Raw genomic sequence first — 23,513 nt, forward strand, 5'->3', positions numbered from 1 at the left:
CCCCTCAGCCCCTCAGCTGCCTCAGCCCTTCAGCCCGTCAGTTGCCTCCATCCCTCAGCCGCCCACGCTAAGGTTCTCTCACCCGCCCCGCTGCCTTAGGGGTCCTGCTGCCCAGCGGGCTCCAGCGCAGCCTCCTGCTGGTCATCCCACCTGCGGCGCCCGCCACTGGCTCCTGGCTGCCTGCTACTACCGGCGCGCGATGGGCAGGGCCAGTCCAGGGGAGCGGACCCCGAGAGGGGCGGCGGGATGGCAGGCAGTGTCCAAAAGCCTATGAAAGCCACACCCGGGCGGGAGCAGCTGACAGACCGGGAGGCCCCAGTCTGTTCCAGCCTCATGGCACCATCACCCACGAGGTGTCCCGGGCGGGGGCACCACTTGCTTGACGCTGTCGCGGGCTTCTGGGAGGCGGTGATCCGTGCCCAACGCCGCCAAAAGGGCAGCTTGTGCCCGAGAGTGGGGGAAATGCACCCTTCCGGGGATTCGAAAACTCCAGGTCCTCCTGCCAGGAGCCCACGGCCTCAGATGGGGACCAGGACGCGCCTGCCCTGAGGAAACGCCCCCTACACCTGAGCCCAAAATTGTCCCCAAGAAACCCCACACCCGCAAGGCTGACGTTTGGGCTCCAGGGTGCGCTGTCATATGAAATGGGCACCGCGTACTTTCCATGCAAAAGACACGAAGTCTGGAGTTTATGAAATTATTGACGGAAAGCCGCACCAGTGCCAAGAGATCATGGCTAAGAGCTGGCAGAACTGATCAGATCAATGCTGAGCAAAAGGCCTGAAGAAGACCATCGGGAGGAGCATCCGGAGGGCCTTCCCCAAAGCACCAGATGGCCTTCCTTTCCGAGGCCACAAAGGCCAGAACCTCCAGAAATAGCATGAAACACGGTGACTTGGTGACACCCAAGCCTGCTGCCACCGTGGTTTCCGGCAAGGCAGAATCAAGGCATGAAGTAATCCACCCCAACCACGCTCCTCTGAGGCTGAACAAGACATGATAATGGGTGAAGCCAAGTGTTTGTCCCAGGAGAGGCCAAGGGTGGTTGGCCCCTTAAGTCATCTGCCAGTCTGAAGACCCAGGGGACTTGAGCAATACCAAGAACTGGCCAGGGTCAGTAGGGTAAATATTGACATCTTCCCTGCAGAAGGGAGGGATGCAGCGAGCCAGGGCGGAGGTTGCAGTGAGCTGAGATCCCACCATTGCACTCCAGCCTGGGGACAAGAGCGAGACTCCGTCTCAGAAAAAAAAAAAAAAAAGAAAGAAAGAAAGAAAAGAAAAAGAAAAAAGGAAGAAGCAAATTTATTGTCTTCAGTGGTTCAAAATAACAAAAGCTGATTGCCAAATACAGTATGTAAACTAACTCCTGCTTAAATTGTTTAAGGAAGAAATTATATAGGGCAAGCACAATAAATTAGTCTTGTGTGACATTTTTTGAGTACCTGAAAATTCTTCTAATTAAAAAAGGAAAAGGAGTTTTGACTCATCTTGGCCAGCATTTAAAACACAAGCATGGCAGACATGGTCCTGCAGCCTCTTCCCGATGAGGGTCTTCAGTGGCATTTACTGCAGTTGTCAGCTGGTGCTATGTCTCTTCTGGGCCTGGGTGACCTCAGGGACCTCACTGGCAGCTTTTCCTCTCCTCAGGCTTCCAGAAAAGTAACAGCCAACCAGGGAAATAGAAATTATCATTTTAAACAATCTTGGCAAATTGTAGAAATTTTATTGGTACTGCTCACATCTCTAGGTTTTTGAGCATTTTTTTCCCATAAAGATTAGATTATAAACACTGCGTCTATGCTTCTACATGTGTTCACAACCCAATTGGCCTCTTTGATACTTGAGTAGTAACACTATTCTGAGGAAGTGAAACTGTTGAAATATATTTATAAATACACATATTCTTATCTACAATTTATTAACATACATGTTCAACAATCTGAAATATTTAAATTTTGGCAAACTTCAATGCTGACCAGCATAACATTCAATGAAATAGCTTCTTTAATTTTTAATCACTTTCAATTTATGGCTCATTTATTAATTTTTATGTTTTCATGCTGTTTTAGTATGTGAACATATTATATATTCCTTTTTTTTTTTTTTTTTTTTTGAGACATAGTTTTACTCTTGTTGCCCAGGCTGTAGTGCAATGGCGCGATCTCGGCTCACCACAACCTCTGCCTCCCAAGTTCAAGCAATTCTCCCGCCTCAGCCTCCCAAGTAGTTGGGATTACCGGCATGAACCACCACGCCTGGCGAATTTTGTATTTTTAGTAGAGACGGGGTTTCTCCATGTTGGTCAGGCTGGTCTCGAACTCCTGACCTCAGGTGATCCACCCGCCTCGGCCTCCCAAAGTGCTGGGATTACAGGTGTGAGCCACTGCGCCCAGCCTCCTCTACCTCTTTATTCAGATGCACATAACTGTTATCCTCTGCCTGTCCACTAATGTATATTAGGATTGTTGGAGAAAATAACTTGTTTCTTTAGCTTCACAGATCCACAAATTGAAAGTGTGCCCCCAGGATCTGCACTAAATGATTTGTAACCATCTGCATCTGATTTAGAACATTTAGAAGGTAAGATTCTAAGCTTCAAGTTTGTGATGTTTAGGGGCCATTTTGGACTTTGAGCTGATAAGATGGTATGATTTAGATAATAATGCTTTGGATTTGAGCTGAAGATGAGATGAAATCTTTGGGAGGGAGTAAATGTATTTTGCCTTTAGGGAGAATACGAACATTTGAAATTTAGAGGGAACCGTATGGTAGGTGATAGGAAGATTTCTTCTAAGATTTTCTTCTTAGAAACAATTACCATGTTTCTAATGGTAAACAATTACCATGCTGTAGGGAAGGCTGCATGCAATAGAATGGTGGGCCACCTGTAGGATTTGAGAACAACTCTCCATTGACAGGCAAAAAGAAACCAGAATCTTCAGTCTTATAACTACAGGAACTGAATTCTGACAAAAACCGCTGAGCTTGGAAAATGGCCTGAAATAAAATAACAGCCTTGTGTCCAACTTGGAAAGGAAAAAGTCAAATTCTGTTTGCAGATGATACAATCTTGGAGAAACCTAAAAACTCCACCAGAACACTAACAGAATAGTTAAACAAATTTAGTTAAGTTGCAGGATACAAAATTAACATACAGAAATCAGTAATATTTCTCTATGCCAACAGTGAACAATCTAAAAAAGAAATTAAGAGAGAAATCTTGTTAACAATAGATACAAATAAAACCAAACATTTAGGAATAAACTTAACCAAAGAAGTGAAAGATCTCTACAAAGAAAACTATAAAGCATTGATGCAGGAAATTGAAGAGAACACACACAATTGACATATATTCCATGTTCATAGATCAGAAGAATCGATATTGCTAAAATGTCTATACTACCCAAAGCAATCTATAGATTCAATGCAATCCCTGTCAAAATACCAAGGACATCCTTCACAGAAGTAGAAAAAATAATCCAAATTGAACCACAAAAGACCCAGAATAGCCAAAGCTACCCTAAGCAAAAAGAACAAAATTGGAGGCATCACATTACCTGACTTCAAATTATACTACAGAACTATAGTAATCAAAACAGCAATGGACTGGCATAAAAACAGACACATAGACCAGTGGAAAAGAATAGAGAACCCAGGAATAAATCCCCATGCCCCTGGGCCCTTTCCTGTCTCCCGCTGTGTTCAGGGGTGGCTGCTGCTCTGAGAACATTAGAACTGGGAAGAGAGATGGAGTCAGTGCATTCTTGGTGGGCATTATCCTAAACTCTTAGATCCAAGTGAATCCCCCTTATTCACTGTGGCATTGCCTAAGCATTGCCCTGTGACTGCTGCTAAAGAACTTCTCACCAGAGGCAGGCAGTGGCCATGGGCACTGCCCCTTGCATTAGGTCTTGTGTTTGATGTGCTCTTGTGAATTTACTTTGTTAGAACAAAATATTTCCATGGTGGGCTTGAGAATCTCTTCCTTTATCTCCCAGTCTGCTATGAAATTCAGGAAAACATTTTTCCTATTTCCTAATAACCTCTTCTGTAGGTGTTGATTGTTTCAAAGTGTGTCTGATCACTGAGAGACTCCCTGGGTGACCCCAGACTCATTCACACCATGTATGAAAAATCACCTGCATTTCTGAGATGCTGGCTGCCCGTTCAGTGCTTCACAGGAAGACACATGGGCTTTCCCTCTTCAGATGCCTGAAGGGAGTGCTTTGAGCTGAGTGGTTTGCTGGCCTCCCTCCAGCCCTAGGGCCCTCCATGGGCCTGGGTTCCCTGGAGGGTCACTGCAACCTCCTGAAGGTTTCCTCTTACACTGGCACCACTGCAACATATAGATCTGAGTGCTATTGTATTCTGGCTTGGTGTGTATGCTTTTCACTTTGTAAAATTGCTGTTCTTTTGACAATTCAAGTGACTGTTTTGTTTACTATATCCTTGAAAACAAAAATTGTAACAAAAACATTCCCATGACGGTGCTGTGGTTGGAGACTTTATTACCAACAGATTTACACCTTCCTTTTCCCTCTCATTCTCAGGAGCTGTTTCAGGACTCCTCCTCCTCCCCTAATAACTTGCAGTCTTTCCTATATCATAATAAAGCTACATTTTCTTCTGAAAATTGGCAGGCTCTCCCTTCAAAACACAAACAGCCAAAGAGAGGGTGGCAGGAGGGAGAAAAGCAGCCAGGGCACACCAGCCTGCATGGGGGCGTCCCTGGTCTGAGTCAGTGACCAGAACTACAGCCTGACTTTCTGCCTAAAGTCTTGTCTTGTCAGGAAGGGCCCGCACTCACATTTCATCCCTTTCCATGACTGGCCTGCTGCTGGTTGACCTTCATTTCTCCTTTTTTGGGCAGGAAGGTTGTTGCAGGAGGTCAGGGACCCCAAACGGAGGGACTGGCTGAAGCCACGGCAGAAGAACATAAATTGTGAAGATTTCATGGGCACTTGTCACTTCCCCAATCAATACTCTTGTGGTTTCCTATGCCCGTCTTTACTTTAATCTGTTAATCCCGTCATCTTCGTAAGCTGAGGATGAATGTTGCCTCAGGACCCTGTGATGATTGTGTTAACTGCACCAATTGTTTATAGAGCATGTGTGTTTGAACAATATGAAATCTGGGCACCTTAAGAACAGGATAACAGCAATTTTCAACGAACAAGGGAGATAACCTTAAAGTCTGGCTGCCTGTGGGCTGGGCAGGACAGAGCCATATTTCTCTTATTACCAAAAATGGGTAAGAGAAATATCGCTGAATTCTCTCCCCAGTAAGGAATATTAATAATTAACAGCCCTGGTAAAGGAATACATTGCCAGAGGAGGCCTCTGAAATGGCCGCCCTGGGGGTGTCTGCCTTATGCAGATACAGATAGGGATGAAACACGCCCTAGTCTCCTGCAGTGCCCCTAGACTTGCTGGGATTAGGGAGTCCCAGCCTGGCAAATTCTAGTCAGGCCGGTTCTCTGCTCTTGAACCCCGACAATGTGTGCACAGCGGGACATGGAAGTTCGTTAGTGATTCTAGTTTCACCCTGATCTTCTGCCTTGTGATGTTTTGTCACCCTTGAAGCATGTGATCTCTGTGACTCACACACTATTCATGCACACCCTCCCCTTTGAAAATTGCTAATAAAAACTTGCTGGTTTTATGGCTCAGGGGGCATCACAGAACCTGCTGACATGTGATGTCTCACCCGGACACTCAGCTTTAAAATTTCTCTCTTTTGTACTCTTTCCCTTTATTTCTCAGACCAGCTGACACTTAGGGAAAATAGAAAAGGACCCACGTTGAATATCATGGGTGGGTTTCCCCCGATAAAGGTGACATCCAGGATTCAGGACAGCCTTCTGACTTGGGTGTGCATGAAAGTCACCTGAGGCCCTTGACATGCAGGAATCCTCGCCAGGGTTGGATTGCAAGCCCCAGGCTATGGTATAGCACAGTGTATTTTGTAGCAAGCTCCCTGCATGATTGGAGAGTCACAAATGAAAAGAAATACTATAATCAGTGGAGAGAAGATGTGCACAGCTAATCAAGTGCACGGTTTTCTGACAGATCACAAGGTGGGGGTGGATCTCTATGGCATCATCTCCCAGCCACCTCCACATACTTCCCCTCCCCTCAGCAGGTCAGGAGTCTCCTGCTTGGCCTCATCTTCAATTCTGAAGCCTCTGAGTTCTGAATAGTTCTTCCCCCTCCTTTTTCAGATGCCTCTGTGGGAAAACTTTGTTATTTGACTTTTTTGAGACAGAGTCTCGCTCTGTCGCCCAGGCTGGAGTGCAGTGGCCAGATCTCAGCTCACTGCAAGCTCCGCCTCTTGGGTTTATGCCATTCTCCTGCCTCAGCCTCCCGAGTAGCTGGGACTACAGATGCCTGCCACCTCGCCCGGCTCATTTTTTGTATTTTTAGTAGAGATGGGGTTTCACCATGTTAGCCAGGATGGTCTCGATCTCCTGACCTCGTGATCTGCCCACCTTGGCCTCCCAAAGTGCTGGGATCACAGGCATGAGCCACCACACCCAGCCTATTTGACTTACTTTATGTGGAAACATCAAGAACACCAGAGAATGCCCCAGAGTTTCAAACTTAGTCCTGTCTCTTCATATTAAATAGAACCATTGTTGTCTTCCCCTGGGGAAAGCTTCACTCTGCCTGGGTCCTCAGACCTTCCAACCAGTGAAGCTCCATTCCTCCAGGACAGGAATAGGAAAACTTTGCAACTGAGACATTCAGTGCAATACTGAACATTGTCCACTTTTCACACCTTCACTCTCAGAACTATACCTTCTGGGTGTCAGAGAGTCACACTGTGTACTGGATTCCAGTAGAAAGCATAACATTTATCTTTTAAGAAAAACCATCACATCAGCATAACTGAGCGATCCTAAGCCCAGTTGCTTCTAGGCAGTGGCTGACATAGTGAGAACAGTTAGTTCCCTGGTCAGGGGCCACTGCTGCATGTCCCTCGCTGTGAATTAAGTGACCTGGTCAAAAGCAATACCATGTGGGCTGCCATGATGGTGACAGGAAGGAGGGGCAAGTCTATATCCAGGTAGGGGCTCCCTGCAGTGAAGGCCAATCTCAGCTCCCCCCACAGTGTGGGCAGCCTGCCCACAGGCAGCCAGCCGGTCCTCCTGGGAAATAGCGCCAGCCCAGGGATCCACACCAAGTCCCTTGTCAACAGATGGGATGCTCGGCAGTGGTGTTGGCCTGGTCAGCCTTGGTCAGGGCACATGCAGCATGCTAAGACTCTTCTGTCCCATGCCTGTCTGATGGCCACTTTGTCCCCGCCTAACATGGTGGCCAGGGAAAGAAGCTGACTCCATCTCCTGGCATGCCGTTTTGCCCACCTTTGATCAAGAGCATCCTCTGCAGGGATCGTCTTTGGTGGGAACAATGGAAATGCGGATTAAACCACCTTCACAGTCTGAGCCGCTGAGGCTCCTCTGCATTCTAGGAAGCCTGACTGGAAGGAGCTTGGCAGCGGTGCCTGCTGTGGTTGTGGCAGCAGCTGAGCTGCAGGACGAGGCTTCCAGGAGGAGGGTGGTATGGCAGGCAGGGCCTCAAAGCCTCGAGGTGGCATGTTGGCACAGCAGACCAGGGCACTTGGGGTGCTGTTCGGCCAGGCTCTGGGGTGCAGACTGCCTGCACTGCAGTGATGAAGTCAGAAAGAGGCAGCAGTGTTCACAGCTGTTGACCCTCCTGTGCCAGCTGCCCATATCATCACTGTATGGGCTCAGCATCTCTGGTCCAGCTTCCCAAGGTTGTCTGATGTGAATCCTCGCAGCACCCAAGGCTCGCTGTGCCCTGGTCCCGTGTGGTCCCCTGTGTGGGCCTGCGGTGCCCCTCTCCCCCTAGGACTCGGAATGAAGCCAGGTCCCTCTGGGCCGGGGACTTGGGCCCTGGGGGAGGGGCTGTGACCCACAGGTGGGGTCAGGGGCCCCAGGGCACGCTGCTGGCTGGCTGGGGCTGTGGGAACCCTATGCTCAGCCTTCCCTCCTGAGGCCGTGATGGGACCAAGTCCCCCACTGAGTATTTCCCAAGGCCCAGAAGACAAAAATATAAAATAAAAATAAAATAGCAGTAGAAAACAAGGTCCAGCAGCCATCTGGGGCTGTGAGGCGGCCAGGCAGGTGCTGCCTGGGCTCCCTCCATGCCGTGTTGTTCTTCTACCAATGTGAGTTTCAGGCAGGGGACACCTTGTTGCAGGGGTATCTCTCGAAGTGCCTCCTCCCTGTCATAAACCCAGGCAGGGCCTGGTGTCGCGGTCCCAGTGGGCTCGCTGGGCGGGGTGCGTTTTGTTGTTCCAGGGCTACTGTCCACAGAAGATGGAGAAGTGACAGAGTCCCAGGAGCCGTGTTCAAAATGGCAGCACAGGAAACACGGACCCCCGACATGCGGGTTCCTGGACAAGTATTTCCGTGTAATACAAAGCCTGACCTCACCAGGGGACAGGCTGCCATCATCTTGAACCTCTGGGTGCCCCAGAGAGCAGCCTGCTGCCCTGGGTTCTTGAGAAGCCCCTGGGCCCCCAATATGCAGGTCTGTGTGGAGCTGTGGCATAGAGTTCCTGGACAAATGTTTCCATGTAATACAAAGCCTGACCTCACCGGGGGACATCCTGCCCTCATCTCGAGCCTCTGGGCCCGTCGGACAACAGTCTTCTGCCCTAGGTTCTGGGGAAGCCCCTTGGTGTTGATGGGCCTTGACCTGGGCCTTGGGGACAGCCCCGTCAGGCCAGGCTGGGGGAGGACAAGGCTTTTGTCCCAGGGAGGCTGATGGCATGAGCTCGTGGAGCTGAGCTGGTAGGGTGAGGACAGCCAGTCTGTCTACCTCACAGAGGGGCCCAATGCCAGGGGACACCCTAGAGGACATCTGCTTGAGCTCAGCTGAAAAAAAGAAGCAGACATGGTCACCATCTTCTCCAAGCTCATCTGGTCTCTTCAGGGCTAGCCTCCACAGGCCTGGGTCTCTGGAGTCCTCTGGGTCCCTGCATGGCACCATGGCCTGACACTGAGGACGCCCCTGCAGGCTGCTGATTCCAGGGCGCGGTCTGTGTGCAGTCTGGGCTCGGGGAGCTTTCGGGGAACCTGAGGTCGCTCCTGAAATGGCCCCCAGGGTTCAGGGTGGCTCAGGACTTCCTGCCTCACGCCCTCACCTCAGGGCAGTTTGGCAGCCCCGATTCAGGACTCAGGTGGGAGGGATCTGCACTGTCACCCAGCCCCCTTGTCACCTCACATGGGGGCCTGTCTCCACAGCGGGTGAGAAGGGAATGGGCACAGGTTCCCCTCTACCCTCCAGGCCGCCCACTCCATGCCAGGGCTGAAGTGATCCCACACCCGGCTGAACTCTTGGTTGTGTCTCTGGGTCAGGGCTTCCCCCGATGCTCTCTGCCCGAATGTTCTCTGGGTCAGGGACACTGATTCTCTTGTCCCCCTGGCTTGTTGTTTTGACACCCTTGGGGGTCACTAGGGAATGAGGGGTCTCTGCTGCTTGGAGGTGGGGGTGAGGGCTTCCACAGCAGGGTCTGACTGCCCCAGTGTCCCTCAGGGCCCTTCAAGGAGGACAGGACAATGTGGAAAGTGGGAGAGGAGTGTTATGAGGTCCTGCCCATGGCCCCTGCCTGTCCACACAGCATGTCCAGCACACACACACATGTGCTCAGCACATGCCCTGAAGACTGGCAGACCCATTTGACTTTCTTAGAATAGAGGAGGTAGAGGAGGAAGAAGAGGTGCAGGAGGAAGGCCAGGTAGGAGGACTGGGGGGGCTAGGGCACTCCCCACCATTGACTGCCCCAGAGGGTTACTTGGGAGGTGACCTGGTGCTGGAGCCCACCTGGGGGTGGCAGGTCCCAGTGTTTCCTTGTGAGTTCCTTCATGGAGGTTTGAAGGATCCTGAGGACTGCGTTGTCCTCCAGGGCCCAGTTCTGGGAGTCGCTCCTGAAACTCCCAGATGATGCTCCAGGAAAGCTTCATGAAGCACTCTAGGGACAGGGCGGGCATCAGGCCAGGAGGATTCCCTGGGAGGGGTCAGTGCCTGCACCCCATTTCCACCAGGCCCCACCTCCCACTGGGTGGTACCTGGTCCTTTTTGACCACCCTGGGTTCCAGCTGTGCACAGAAGGCTTACAACTGGGGAAGGACAGGCAGGGAAGTGCTCACCACACTCCTGATTTTCATCTGGGTCATGTGGGGGGTGGACTCAGTGTCATCATGCCTTGCCCAGCCCACCAGGCCAGATACCCCTAGCCAGATGGAGCAGGCAGCATAAGGACACTTCCCTCAGGCCAGCGGGCTCTGTCCCATGTGTTCCCCCAAGCACCCTCGGGCACACGGGACTTACTCCTGTGTATTTTGAATGATGCATGCGCCATGGCCGTCAGTACCCGCTCGCCCTCCAAGATGAGCACATCCCACAGTCTCAGGGTGAGCCCGAAGGATTTCTGTGGGGACAACAAGTGTGAGAGAACCTGGCCTTACAAGCTGGAGCTGGTGGCCTGAGCAGGGCCCACTGGGGTTTCAGTCCCCTGGAGTGCTGGGGACCCCTCTCCATGGGATGAGACCCCCAGTAGACTGAGTCAGACAAGGTCCTGTAGCTCCTCATGGGGGACTCATCTCAGCAGCGCTGTGGCTTCTGGAAGGAGGGGCTTCCTGAAGACCTGGGGCTTCCTTGGGCCCTCCCAAGTCAGGTCCTGTCCCAGTCTGCCCACGAGGCTGGGCCTGAGCCCTGGCCTCTGCCATGGGATGCCCCCTCTCTTGAGCAGAGCCTGGCTTGTGAGCCCTGCAGGGATCTGCTTGTGCCCTCTGTGGGCTGGGGGTGAGCCAAGTCCTCCTGGGGGAGCTGGACACCTGAGCTGAGGGTGCTGGGCACTGCAAGGTAGAAGAGTCCCAGGGCTGGGGTCTCCCGGTGCCTCCTTACCGTATCAAGGAAACACCGAAGGAGCCTCATCAGCATGGAACCCTCAATGCACAGCCCTTCCTTGCCTTGAAGGGAGGAGCAGAGGTGCTCAGGGGCCCCTGGGCTGCCCTGAAATCCTCCCACTTCCAGGCCCCTCTGCAGACCCTTCCTTAAGAGGCACAACCCAGGGTGATGGCCAGGGCTCCAACACCCGCCCCATGCACGGAGAGCCGGTGGACACACTTCTTTTAGCCCTGCTCAGCTGCAGCTCAGCCCTGGTCCACCAGTGCCTCTGCCTCTGCCAGGGCGGGAAAAGGAAACCCAACGCCGAACCCATGGTGAATCCCCATCCCAGGTCAGGTCGTGGCTGGGACTCAGCCTCCTGCCAGCCCCATGAGGGACTCAAGCCTCCCCTGGCCCATGGGACCCAGGGCCTCTGGGGAGGAGCCAAGGGTGTCAACCACTCACCAGGTGTCTCATGATCTTCCGGAAGGACTTGTGCAGCACCTGCTCCTGGTGTGATAGGAGCCTCTCAATCCAGGCAATATTTGGCCTGTAGAATACTTAGAAGCCCCCAAGCCATCACCCCATCAGACCTCACTCCCAAGATGTGGAGGCATCAGCTGGAAGAGCTGGGCAGGGCAGGGGAACCCCGGACCCCGAAGCTTCCCTCCCTCCCATCTAGTGACCCCAGCATGCAGCCTCAGTCCTGGGGAGGAGGACCCTGGCTGGAGGTGCTGCCCAGCGGCATCCTGGGTCAAGGTGCCAGGAGGGCAGGCCTGCCTTTGACACCATGAGGTAGGGCCAAGGCAGGCAGGTGCTAGCGGGGAGAACGGGGTGGGAGCTGGGGGCTATGTGGCCATCTCCTGGACGTGGGATCAGGCTGGGGGATGTGGGATGGACAGACATTGCCATCTTGGCTTCGTTGGCCCATCCACAGGAAGGGAAGGTGGCTGGGAGCACAGCCTGCTGGGAGGCAGAAGGACTTTCAAGGAGGTGAGTGGCGCCTGCACAAAGTCAGGGCTGGCTTCGGGTGACAGAGGGCAGCCTGGGGGAGGTATCCGTGCCCTCTGATGTTAGGGGTGAAAGGCGTCTGACGTGAGGTTTGAGGGTCCCTGTCCAGACCGAGGCTGCTGTGGGACCTCAGCAGGGACATCCTGGAGGCTCCAAACAAGCTGGGATACAAGGAAAGCACCTTGACTGGAAGTCGGGATCACTGACCAGAGTGGCCATCCCCTGGCACGCCAGTGTAAGGCCCCGGGGGCAGCTGTCTACCTACCCTGCAGGGAGCGCCTCTCGCCGACCAGCAGCTGGGCCAGCACCCAGAAAGCATCTTCCTCCAGCAGATACAGGAGGAGGATGGTGGTGATGTGGCTCAGGTCCCTGTGGTAGCCCACCTCCTGCAAGAGCCAGGGTCACCATGGAAGGATGTCACCTGGGAGGGCTGAGGCCCCCTGGGAGGACTCACATCACCAGAGATGGCAGAGGTCCTCGGGGACACCTGCCACAGGCCTCCAGGGATTTGGGGTGGGCATGAGGACTGAGCAGGTCACATATGACTCAGCTGACAAGGATCCTGGGGGGACTCCTGCAGCGAGCGTCTAAGCTCACAGGGTCCTAAAGGGCACAGGCAGGGATTGTTCATGCTCCCTCCCTTGGGCCAGGCTGAGGAGGCCACTATGCCAGGCCTGGAGCAGCACCTGTGAACTGCACCCACCCCAAGTCAGGCAGCAGCGCGCTGACCACCACACAAAGGGTCCTGCAACAGCTCAGGGGCTGCCTGCCGGACACAGCAGGGCAGCTGGGTGCAGACCCTGTGTGGGCAGCCCATGGAGTCAGCTCAGCAGCTCTCCCTGCCTGGAATGGCCTGGAAAGTGAGAGTGGCGCAGGAGCAGCCACCTGGGTGACACCCTCCCTGTCTGCTGCACTCCTATGGCGTTCAGGCAAAGGGGAAATTGGATCTCTGGTTTCTGGTGAAGAAAAGGCTTCCTCAGAATACAAACTCATTTCATGATAAAACCCTGGTCCATCAGGCACCTCAGCAACTTGTCAAACCTGTCTCCTGTGAGGACCATCTGCATGCGACCCTGCCAAGCTCCTGGGCTTCAGGGCAATGCCAGGAGGGGAAGGTCATTTCTTCATCTGAGATGTGGTGGTTGGGTCCAGATGACACCAAGAGTCAGGACCTCAACCCTTTTCCGTCTCAGTTTGACCCCTTGCGTCGCCCCCTTGCTTGGATGTCCACACCAGCAAGTGAGCTTGAGTTCTGCCTACTACGTGCTGGTGGGTCACGAACACTGAATTTTCAAGAAGTGCCGACACCCCCAAGAGACACCCATGCCTGTGAATATGGGCACAGGGCCCAGGAATATCACTGCCCAGGAATACTCACAGGGTTATATGCAGAATAGGCCACAAAGATGGCACATAACTCCTGCTGCCTCGAAAAGAGGGAAAAGAGGGTTTTGTTTGTTTTGCACAGATGCTGTCAGTTTCATTCTCTCTACGTACCTGGACAACAAACACAGTTCTGGTTCAGATGATCCCCCAAATAAGCAATGAGCTCTTCAGGACTCCTGAGTTTTTAGGAGTTTTTTCAGTAAAATCCACATTCCTTGCAATGCAAATATCATAGGTGTACAGTTGGATCAGTGATTATTTTCACTCTGGTTGATTTTTTTCTTCCCCCTTTTCTCGGTTTGCAGACACGGAAGTCCAGTCTTTGGGATGTGCAGTTCTACGGTTCTGAACCAATGTGCAGAGCCTCCCGTCCACCACTGCAGCCCCTCCCAGAGCAGCTCCTTCATCCTCCAAGTCCCCAGTGTGTCCCCTTTACAGCTAACATTTCCCGGCTCCGTCAGCCCCTGGCCATCCTGACCTGTTCTCTGTCCCTATGGTTTACTCTTTTTCAGAATGGCCGATGAATTGGAATCCTACGGTGGTAGCCTGTGGGGTCTGGCTTCGTTCCCTCAGCAATACACATCTAAGATCCATCCATGTTCCTGCGGGCATCAGGAGTTCGTTCCTTTTCCTCCCTGAGTCTTCTCTGTCTGAAGAGTGGAACCCCCTTCCTCCCCAGTTCTGGTGTTGAAGAGCATCTCGGTAGCCTCCAGATGTGAGTGACAATCAATCAAGCAGTGAATGTGGCATGCGGATTTTATTTGCACATCAGTGTCAAATCAGTGTGGTCAATATCTGTGACATTTTGGGGATGTGTGGTACGAGGCCACTGAGCTTTGTGAGCCACGGCCCATCTGACTTCCAAAGTGGCTGTTCCCTGTCGCGTGCCTGCCAGCCATGGATGAGAGTTTCCAGGGCCCTGCATCCTGCCTGGTATTTTGGGCTGTCAGTGTTGCCTGGGAAGGCTCCTGAGCCCCGCCATCCTGCCGCCTTCCTGTGGGTCCCTACCCTGGCTCATTGTGGGGCATGGAGAGCACCTTCCACCATGGGCATGATTTTTTTTTTTTCTGCCTTCCATCTCCTTGGGAGCCACCTGGGTTCTGTCCCCACATGTCCCAGCCCGACCCAGGGCTTAGAGCCCGGGAGGTGCTCAGTCCATAATGCTGGCTGCTGCCTGGGCCAGGAGAGCCCTTGGCAGCTCTGTTACTTTTCCTGGGTGACCGTGGCCTCTGCCCTGGGGAGGCCCTCATCCCTCTGGATCGCCCCCATCTTCCCTGGTACCCCTGCAGCCCCCATAGGCCTTACCTGACTCCGAATCATTCTCTAAACGTCATGTGGTTCTACAGGGTGCGGCTGACATCTACCTTGATGTGGTGGGTGATCCTGGAGGACCTCTTGCCCTTCTCCTTCATGACCTGTAGGGCAGGGCTGAGAGAGGAAGCAGCCTTAGAACAGACAAAAGACTTCCTGCCCCTGACGGCAGTCATCCCACAGTCAGCACTTCTGGAAGGAAGGGAGGAAGGTTTCCTCCTGCAGAAAGCTCCTTTTTGCTTTGTTTCTGAAGCCAGGGAAGGTCAGCAGAGCCCAGTGCACCTGCGGTGCCTGAGTCCCCATATGTGCCCAGCATGTGCGTCTGACCACAGCCCCCACCTCCAACCCGGGCTCGACGTTCCCTCCAGCTGGAGTCCTGGGCTCCTGACACGGTCTGGCCTGTTTGTCCTGCCCTAGCCGAGTGTGGGAGGGCTGTACCCTGTATTCCCCAGGGTTCTCAGCCTTCGCTTTGTCAATGTCTAGCAGGAGTGACCAGACCTGGCCCCACACCACCAGGGAAATGCCTTTGTACATGTTTTGAGACAGCTACAGACAGAAGAATGCTCCAGTGAGACAGGACATGGGGTGACTCAGGGAGGAAAGCTGGCGAGCAGGCCTGCTGTCCTATGGTGAGGATGGGGTGCCACCCACCCACTGAGAGGCAGATGGTGCCAGGTCACAGCCATGGGTGCCTGTCTCCTGGCTCTGCAGAGAGCAATCATGGAGGCCATTCCCTCCACATTACTTTCTTGCTGCTCCCATATTTTGTCCAGTGTGCAAGCATCTTCAGCCACTTGTCAGTGTGTTTTATTTCCTGCTGTCTTTGCTGTCAAATGAGCCATGATGGAGTTAGCGGAGCTGCCAGGACTCTGACGGTGGCCCATGGATGCTGGGTCCAGGGCTTTGGGGCCCTGAAGAGACCCAACCTGAAGGAGCCAGGAAAGGGCAGACCCCAGGGGCTGACACCCTCTGAAGGAACCAGAGCTGGAGGTCTGGACTGGTGATGCCAGAACACACCATCCTCAGGCCACAGACGCCCCAAGTGTTAGTTGGGTCCCAGCTTTCAACTGCATACTTGGTGCAAATGGGCAGTAGACTCTGAGCCAGGACTGCAGTTCTTGGTTTGAGTTTTGGTCAAAGCCTCATGGGAACAGAGTCCAGCCAGAATGGCCACCCCTCCCAGTGACAGCCGTGGCCCTCTCACTATCGCCCGGGCCCACCAGCCGCCACCTCTGCCTCACCGACCACCCCTGATTCCCCATCCCTGGAGCAGCGTCCCATGCAGCAGGCACAGGCTCTTACCTTCACCTCCAGGGCACTGACGGGGACAGCTCCCTCTCACTGTAAGGCAACCCAGGCAGAGCTGAGGACCTGGCCGGGCCAGGAGCCATCCCCCTCCCTGAGAGGGCCCCAGGGAAGGACCAGCCCATCCCCATCCACCCTAAGTCTCAGCCTGGGACAAGGCACAGAGAAGGAAGGCAAGGGCCGCCCTGTGGAGCTGACATCTGTGGGGCACCCGGACCCTGGAGAAGAGGGAGCTCGAGGCTGGCCTGGCAGGAGCCACTTGGGGCGCCTCGGGCTGCACAATGGGACTGCCCCTCCTGGGCTGGAGGCGACACCCTCTGTGGGAGCTGAGAAAGTCCAGTCCTGAGACAGGATGGGTACTGCCCGGGGGGGTGACCGAGCTCTGACTGACAGCAGTGCCTCGGGAGTGACCACGTCACCCACCAGAGTCCGGGGAGCCTGGCCTGAGAGCTGCCCAGCGCCCTGAGGACGCATCTGGAGCTCGTCCCAGCTGACACTCTCCATGGGCCTTGCAGGGTCTGACGTCCCAGCGTGCACCTGCCTCTGCCTGTGCCCTGGCCGCTGACCCTGCCTGTACCCCATCTTCCCCCATCCTGCCCAGCCCAGAGACTGTGACCCTCCCTCTGACCACCCTGGCCCTTCTTTGACCCTTTTCTGTCAGAGCCTAAGAATGAGACCTCCCCCCCTGATCCGTCCACACCTCTGCCTTGGCCACTTTCTCATGGGGCTGCCCAATGCTGCTGGGGAGAAGCCTGGGGTGACAAGGATGACCAAGGGCCCTGCAGGCAGTGGGGATGGCCCCACCACCCCGCCTCAAGCCTCAGCCAGCTCTCAGGGGAGTCGGCCTTCAGCCCTCAGCCTCCTCCCAGCCACTGCAAAAACCAGGACATGAGGTGCCTGACTGTCCTCTCCCTACTGTCCTGCCAGCCCCAACTCCATCTCCCTCCTCCACCCTCTGTGGTGCCGACTGAGCCAGCGGGAAGCAGAGTCTCTGGAGGGCCACGCAGAGCCTTGGGGACTGACCAAGGGCCCCCACTGAAGGGTTCCAGGTGGGCCACAGTTCCCTGCCCACCCCATCTCCCATGGGATTCTTTAGTGGGTGTAGGTATGCAAGATAATGTTGGGGGGTGCAGGGTGAATAATTTCAATGTGCATTATCATGTATTATCTTACTGTGTAAATGCTTCTAAGAATAGTCAAGTAACTTAAGATTTGCATGCTACTCAAAATATAGCTTTAAATGCTAATAAAAAAATGGAGGCAAATGAAAAGTCTCTTGCTGTGGTCCAGGGAATCTCGATCTTTCTTTCAGAGAGACTTGCAGCTTTGAGCTGGAGCTGCCCTCTCCTTCCTGTCTGCTGCACACTCCCACAACACACACACATGTACACACACACATATGCATGCACACACCTGCACATACACACACACTGTGCATCATGCCCTCACTAAGGAGGCATGGAAGTGAATGTGTGTCTGTAAGGAAATGAAGACAGCTCAAGCCCCTGGTTCCCTGGGGATTTGCACAGACGCCCTCCCTGCAGACCATTCTTTGGTCTCTTTCTCTCTCTTAGCGAAAGAGAGAAGCAGAGCCCCAATGGGTACCCGGCTGCTTAGGGCCCAACCGACGGTCACAAGCTTCCTTGGGAGCCTGGTGAGATGGGGGCACCACAGAGGCTCCCAAACTGAGGGGACAGCATTCGGTGGAGCCTTGAGCCCAGGAAGGTGATAGACGGGACGTCTCGGTTCATCAAAGACACAACCACAATGCAGTGAGGAAGGGCAGCCACTGAAGGTTTTATTCTCCAGGAGGAGGGGCTCTCAGGGGCTGTAAGCAGGAGGCACAGGACTTTATTGCACGTGTGGTTAGGTGATGACGACCTACAGCTGCACTGGGAACTGGGACTCAGAGTGCCCTGACATCTGCTCTGTCTCTCTCTTCCTCTCTGCCTCCTCTGTCTCTCTCCTCATCTCTCTTTTTCTCTCTCTCTCCATCTCTTTCCCTCCTCCTCTTCCTCCTTGCCCCTGTTCCGGCACCTAGGACCCTGTCTTGGGTGTGTTCGCACACAATGCCAAGGCTGCCATCTATCAGGGCACCTCACAGGGCGCCTCCACCTGCCATCACCCATGGGGTTCAGGGTCCCAGGTATGACCGCGCTCTCCTGAGTGGGCGTCCTGTGCTCAGGGAAGCAGAAGCTGCAGGTCTCCACTGGCTCAGGAGACGTGCCCACAGGGCTGCTGGCTTCCCTCTCGTGATCTGCAGAGGCGAGAGTGGAGGGTGTGTGCCCCCATCTCACCAGGCTCCCAAGGAAGCTTGTGACCCCCTGGACTGGGATAGGGGAGACGGTGTGAGCAGCCATACTCTCCCCTGACCCAGGAACTAAGGGCAATCACCAGGCTAGGGTAATCGGGGGGACCCGGGCGGGTGTCAGTGTCCCTCACTTGCTGACCAGACCCTGTGCTGGGGCAGGGGTGGGCAGGCAAATCTTAGCTCTCACTTCTGCCCAGCCCCAAGCCTGCCATGCCCACCAAGGAGACACCTCCTCCAGGGCTTAGCTCTGATGGCCCTGCGTCCTGAGAACTCCTGACCCAGGCAAGCCCGAAGGCTGGCACCCCACACCCACCCTTACCGGGTGCCACTCTGCTAGGTATCTGCCTGCCAGGATGTCTTAATCTGATTTTATCAAGCTACAGCAAATAACAGGGATGAGCCCTGTGCCTCTCCACCTAGAAGCAGGGGCAGTGACAGGACCGAGGGATGGCACAAGTCTTGTCACCCAAGCAGCGAGAAGGGCGAGGACCCCAGTTTCATGCACTCACCATGGGGAGACTTAGCCGGACTTTGACAGGGCCTTGAGTGGGACTGGCAGGAGCAGGGATCCCCCCTCTTCTTGAGGAAGCAGGCCACTGTCACCAGGAAGCGGCAAAGGACGGTACACAGGCAGAGCCCCAGCGTGCTGTAGACCAGAGCCAGCTGATCTGAACTCAACGTCAGCCCCAGGAGAGCTGCAAGACAGCGTGAGACCCCTCTCTGCAGTGCCTTCTCCTCTTCCTCTCATTAGGTTCAAGCAACCCACCCTGCTGCGAGCCTGTCTGGCTCCTGGAGAGGCTGGGCTCCTTTCCTGACCCTGAGGCTGGCTGGGATGCTCTCTGGATCCTGGAGGAAGTTGACCCACTCCCCCATCCTGGTGGCAACTTCCCAGGGCCTTGAAGCTGGACAACGTGAGCTGGTCCAGGATTAATCTGTTACAAATCTGATGAATCTCTCACTGGCCCTGGGTTTTGAACTCACATTGCAAGCAGAAGGCTCACGTTGCAGTTACCAGAGAGTGGGCTCGTTCCACGATGGGGGTCACCCACGCTTGCAGCAGATGCTTAAGATCTGAGCATGGGAGACATAGGCCCTAGAAAGACAGAGAGACTTCCTGCATGAAGCTTACTGTCTTGGGGAGCCAACTACCTCACCACCCCATGGGGAAACAGACCATCACAATGGGACAATAGCCTGCAGGAGGGGTACACAGAACCCTGGCAGCTCATCCTGGGGAAGGTGCTCTAGTCTGGGAAAACGCTTCTTAGAGAAAGGGGCCTGTTTTATTTTTACTTTTTCATTGCAGGAAGAACGCACAGTTTAAGTGTTCAACTTGATGAACTTTTACCAATGGGTGCACTCAGGCTCAGTCCCCAGACCAGGCTGGACAAGACCAAGTTCATGCCCAGACCCTAGGGGGCTCCCTTGTCCCCTCCCATCCAATACTTTCCCCGAGAAGTAACTACTCTTCTCAGCCCTTTTACTATAGATTAATTCTGCTTCTTTTTGCCTTCTATAGAGGCATGCAGAAGGTGCTCTTTTGAGTCCGGTTTCTTCACTCAACAATGACATCTGAGAGATCCTCTCATATTGTTGCATGCGGTCGGAGGTCATTCTTTTTCATTGCTGTATAGTATTTCGTTGCATGAATACACTGTCATTTGTTGACATGTTCTGTTTATGGATATTTTGGTTGTGCTAGACAGGGATAGTTTTGACTGAGTAGAAGTTACCTTGCTATGCAGAGGCAGAGAGGATAGGGAGGAACAATTGAGAAGGCAGGAACAACATGCACAAAGGCTTTTGGTAGGAAGGAGCCTGCCCAGGGCTCTGAAGGCTGGTGTGGCTTCCTGGTACCCCGCTTCTAGGCGGCTGTGTTCTGAGCACCTGCTACCCTGGCCTGGTGTGTGGCCCTCCACACCCATTTATCGGGGGAAATTCAGCCCCTGATACTTAAACATTGGTCCTTTTCTATTTCCCTAAGTGTTGGCCTTAGGGCCAACTGAGAAATAAAGGGAAAGAGTACAAAAGAGAGAAATTTTAAAGCTGAGTGTCTTGGGGAGACATCACATGTCGGCAGGTTCCCTGATGCCCCCTAAGCTGCAAAACGAGCAAGTTTTTATTAGTGATTTTCAAAGGGGAGGGAGTGTACGAACAGGATGTGGGTCACAGAAATCACATGCTTCACAAGGTAATAAAATATAAAAGGCAAATGGAGGCAGGGCGAGATCACAGGGCCAGGGTGAAATTAAAATTGCTGATAAAGTTTTGGGCACACATTGTCATTGATAACATCTCATCAGGAGACAGGGTTTGAGAGCAGACAACCGGTCTGACTAAAATTTACTAGACGGGAATTTCCTCGTCCTAATAGACTTGGGAGCACTACGGGAGACCAGGGCTTATTTCACCCCTTATCTGCAACTGTAAAAGACAGACACATTCCCAGAGCGATCATTTTAGAGACCTTCCCCTAGGAATGCATTCCCTTTCTCAGGGCTGTTCCTTGCTGAGAAAAAGAATTCAGTGATATTTCTCCTATTTGCTTTTGAAAGAAGAGAAATATGGTGCTGTTCCACTTGGCTCTCAGGCAGCCAGACCTAATGATTATCTCCCTTGTTCCTTGAACATCACTGTTATGCTGTTCTTTTTTCAAGGTGCCCAGATTTCGTATTGTTTAAACACACATGCTTTACAAACAATTTGTGCAGTTAACGCAGTCATCACAGGGTCCTGAGGCGACATACGTCCTCAATTTACGAAGATGATGGGATTAAGAGATTAAAGTAAAGACAGTCATAGGAAATCACAAGCGTAATGATTGGGGAAGTGATAGATGTCCATGAAACCTTCACAGAGATTGCAGTAAAGACAGGTGTAAGAAATTATAAAAGTATTAATTTGGGGCCGGGTGCAGTGGCTCAAGCCTGTAATTCCAGCACTTTGGGAGGCCGAGACGGGTGGATCACGAGGTCAGAAGATCGAGACCATCCTGGCTAATACGGTGAAACCCCATCTCTACTAAAAAATACAAAAAACTAGCCGGGCGAGGTGGCGGGCACCTGTAGTCCTAGCTACTCAGGAAGCTGAGGCAGGAGAATGGCATGAACCCAGGAAGCGGAGCTTGCAGTGAGCTGAGATCTGGCCACTCGCTCCAGCCTGGGCGACAGAGCGAGACACCGTCTCAAAAAAAAAAAAAAAAAAGTATTAAATGTCCATGAAATCTTCACAATTTATGTTCTTCTGCCATGGCTTCAGCCGGTCCCTCCTTTCGGGGTCCCTGACTTCCCGTAACACCCATTCCCACCTCCTCCTCCTGTGCCTTCCTGTCCTGCAGGGGCTGGGAAACTGAAGGGAAGTGTTGTGGCCACAGAAGAAACACGGGGAACCACCGGCAGCTGGAAGCAGTGAGAAATGGAATCCCCCTAGGCCCTTTGTAGGAAGCGGGGCCCTGCCAACACTCTGATTGCAGATTTCTCACCTCTAGAACTGCGAGAAAATTAATTTCTATCATTTTAAGCCACCAAGTTTTTGGTCATTTGTCACAGATCCACAGGAAACTCATATGTGTCTCATGCATTAGACAGCAGCATGGTATTCTGGATCTACTGTAACGGTCTTGCAATGGTCTCGCAATGAGTTCAGATAAGAATTATTAAAGGCAATTGGTGAAATTAAACATCTTTCCAGCCTGCTGGCCAAGGTGAGGAGAGACAGCTTTTTACTGGTGTTTGCCAGTCCGTGTTCAAATTTCTGCCCTTAACCTCTAAATTCACAGAGCACAGAGAAGCATTTGCTTGTCTATTTCACTCATGAAGTCAGCGTTCCAGCTTGAAGGCCTGTTAGACTGCAGACAGATTGGCACTGGGATACAAAAAGGAAACACTCACATTTCTGGTGGTAGACAGTTCAAAGTGTAGTTGGGATGTAGAGAATCAAAGCAGAGAGTACAATGCAGTGATAAAGAATATCAGCCGGGCAGAGTGGCTCACACCTGTAATCCCAGGACTTCGGGAGGCTGAAGTGGGCAGATCACTTGAGGTCAGGAGCTCAAGACCAGCCTGGCCAACATGGCAAAACCCCATCTCTACTAAAAGTACAAAAATTATCTGGGAGTGGTGGCAGGTGCCTGTAATCTCAGCTACTTGGGAGGCTGAGGCAGGAGAATCAGTTGAACCTGGGAGGCAGAGGTTGCAGTGAGCTGAGAAGATTATGCCACTGCACTTCAGCCCCATCAAGAAAGAGAGAAAGAAGGAAGGAAGGAAGGAAGGAAGGAAGGAAGGAAGGAAGGAAGGAAGGAAGGAAGGAAGGAAGGAAGGAAGGAAGGAAATCATAGAGTTATGCCCAGAGTCTAGTCTAGTGCAAAGCAGAATACCTAGTATAATACGGGAGTGAGTAGTACAGGAGGTCTTCCTGGAAGAAGTGGCAACTGAGCTGAGTTCTGAAGATTGAGTGGGCGTTTGCCAGGTCTATTGGCATGCTTTTAGCTGCTAGTAACAGACAATTACAATCACTCCCAATGTTCCCTCCAAATTATTGCCACTATTTTGGAGTTTTCTTCCAGATATATGTGTGTGTATGAGTATCTCATAAGTTTAAAAAGTTTTAGAATAGGCTGGGTGCAGTGGCTCACGCCTGTAATCCCAGTAATTTGGGAGGCCATGGAGGTTGGATCACCTGAGGTCAGGAGTTCGAGACCAGCCTGACCAACATGGTGTGAAACCCTGTGTCTACTAAAAATGCAAAAATTAGCCAGGCATGGTGGCAGGTGCCTGTAATCTCAGCTACTCGGGAGGCTGAGGCAGGAGAATTGCTGGAACCTGGGAGGTGGAGGTTGCAGTGAGCCAAGATCACTCCATTGCTCTCCAAACCCAGGAGACAACAGTTTGAGACTCCGTCTCAAAAAAAGAAAATTAGAATAATCTTGTACATGTTATTAACTTTCATTTTACATTTAACTTTTTAAAAATGATTAAACTTTTCTCAGCATATTCTCATCATTAAATATTATTTAAAATATTATTTTAAGGTTAGATAGTATTTTATCACATAAATAATTCATATTTATTAGTCCCCTGTTGTTGAACATATATGTATTGTTGAACATTTATGTTCTTTCCAGTCTTTCAATATTGTAAATACTTTTTGTATCTCTCTCTTATTACTTATTTAGGAAAAACTGATAGATGTTGAATTACTGAGTCAGAGCATAAACATTTTAAAGACTTCTAACATATTCAGCCAGAATGCCCTTCAGAAATATTACACCAGT

The 23,513-nt window shown here is 52.5% G+C and overlaps 3 protein-coding genes across 3 annotated transcripts in view; all 3 read right to left on the bottom strand.

The window, feature by feature from the left end:
- The window catches only part of TBC1D27 (TBC1 domain family, member 27), a 20,678-nt gene extending 9,427 nt beyond the window's left edge, over positions 1-11,251 (bottom strand). Inside the window, 8 exon segments of the mRNA XM_011957976.1 lie at positions 351-682; positions 8,460-8,786; positions 8,788-8,903; positions 9,853-9,950; positions 9,952-10,000; positions 10,360-10,494; positions 10,497-10,631; positions 11,059-11,251. Of these exon segments, the coding sequence (XP_011813366.1) occupies positions 351-682; positions 8,460-8,786; positions 8,788-8,903; positions 9,853-9,950; positions 9,952-10,000; positions 10,360-10,494; positions 10,497-10,631; positions 11,059-11,251 (1,385 nt within the window).
- Positions 11,252-11,390: 139 nt separating this feature from the next.
- Positions 11,391-16,434, bottom strand: TBC1D26 (TBC1 domain family, member 26). Its single transcript, XM_011957977.1, is given in 8 exon segments — positions 11,391-11,477; positions 12,183-12,314; positions 13,307-13,355; positions 14,620-14,729; positions 15,064-15,171; positions 15,371-15,451; positions 15,928-15,960; positions 16,291-16,434. Coding segments are annotated over 8 exon segments (744 nt in total).
- Positions 16,435-17,561: 1,127 nt separating this feature from the next.
- LOC105523195 (tumor necrosis factor receptor superfamily member 13B-like) lies at positions 17,562-20,166 on the bottom strand. Its single transcript, XM_011957978.1, has 4 exons — positions 20,037-20,166; positions 18,751-18,936; positions 18,056-18,187; positions 17,562-17,758 (listed from the first exon to the last, which is right to left on the bottom strand). Exons 1-4 carry the CDS (start codon positions 20,164-20,166, stop codon positions 17,562-17,564), a joined length of 645 nt encoding a protein of 214 aa, XP_011813368.1.
- Between the last annotated feature and the right edge of the window lie 3,347 nt (positions 20,167-23,513).

The sequence above is a fragment of the Colobus angolensis genome, unplaced genomic scaffold, assembly GCF_000951035.1.
Source record: "Colobus angolensis palliatus isolate OR3802 unplaced genomic scaffold, Cang.pa_1.0 Scaffold452, whole genome shotgun sequence".
NCBI lineage: Eukaryota > Metazoa > Chordata > Mammalia > Primates > Cercopithecidae > Colobus > Colobus angolensis.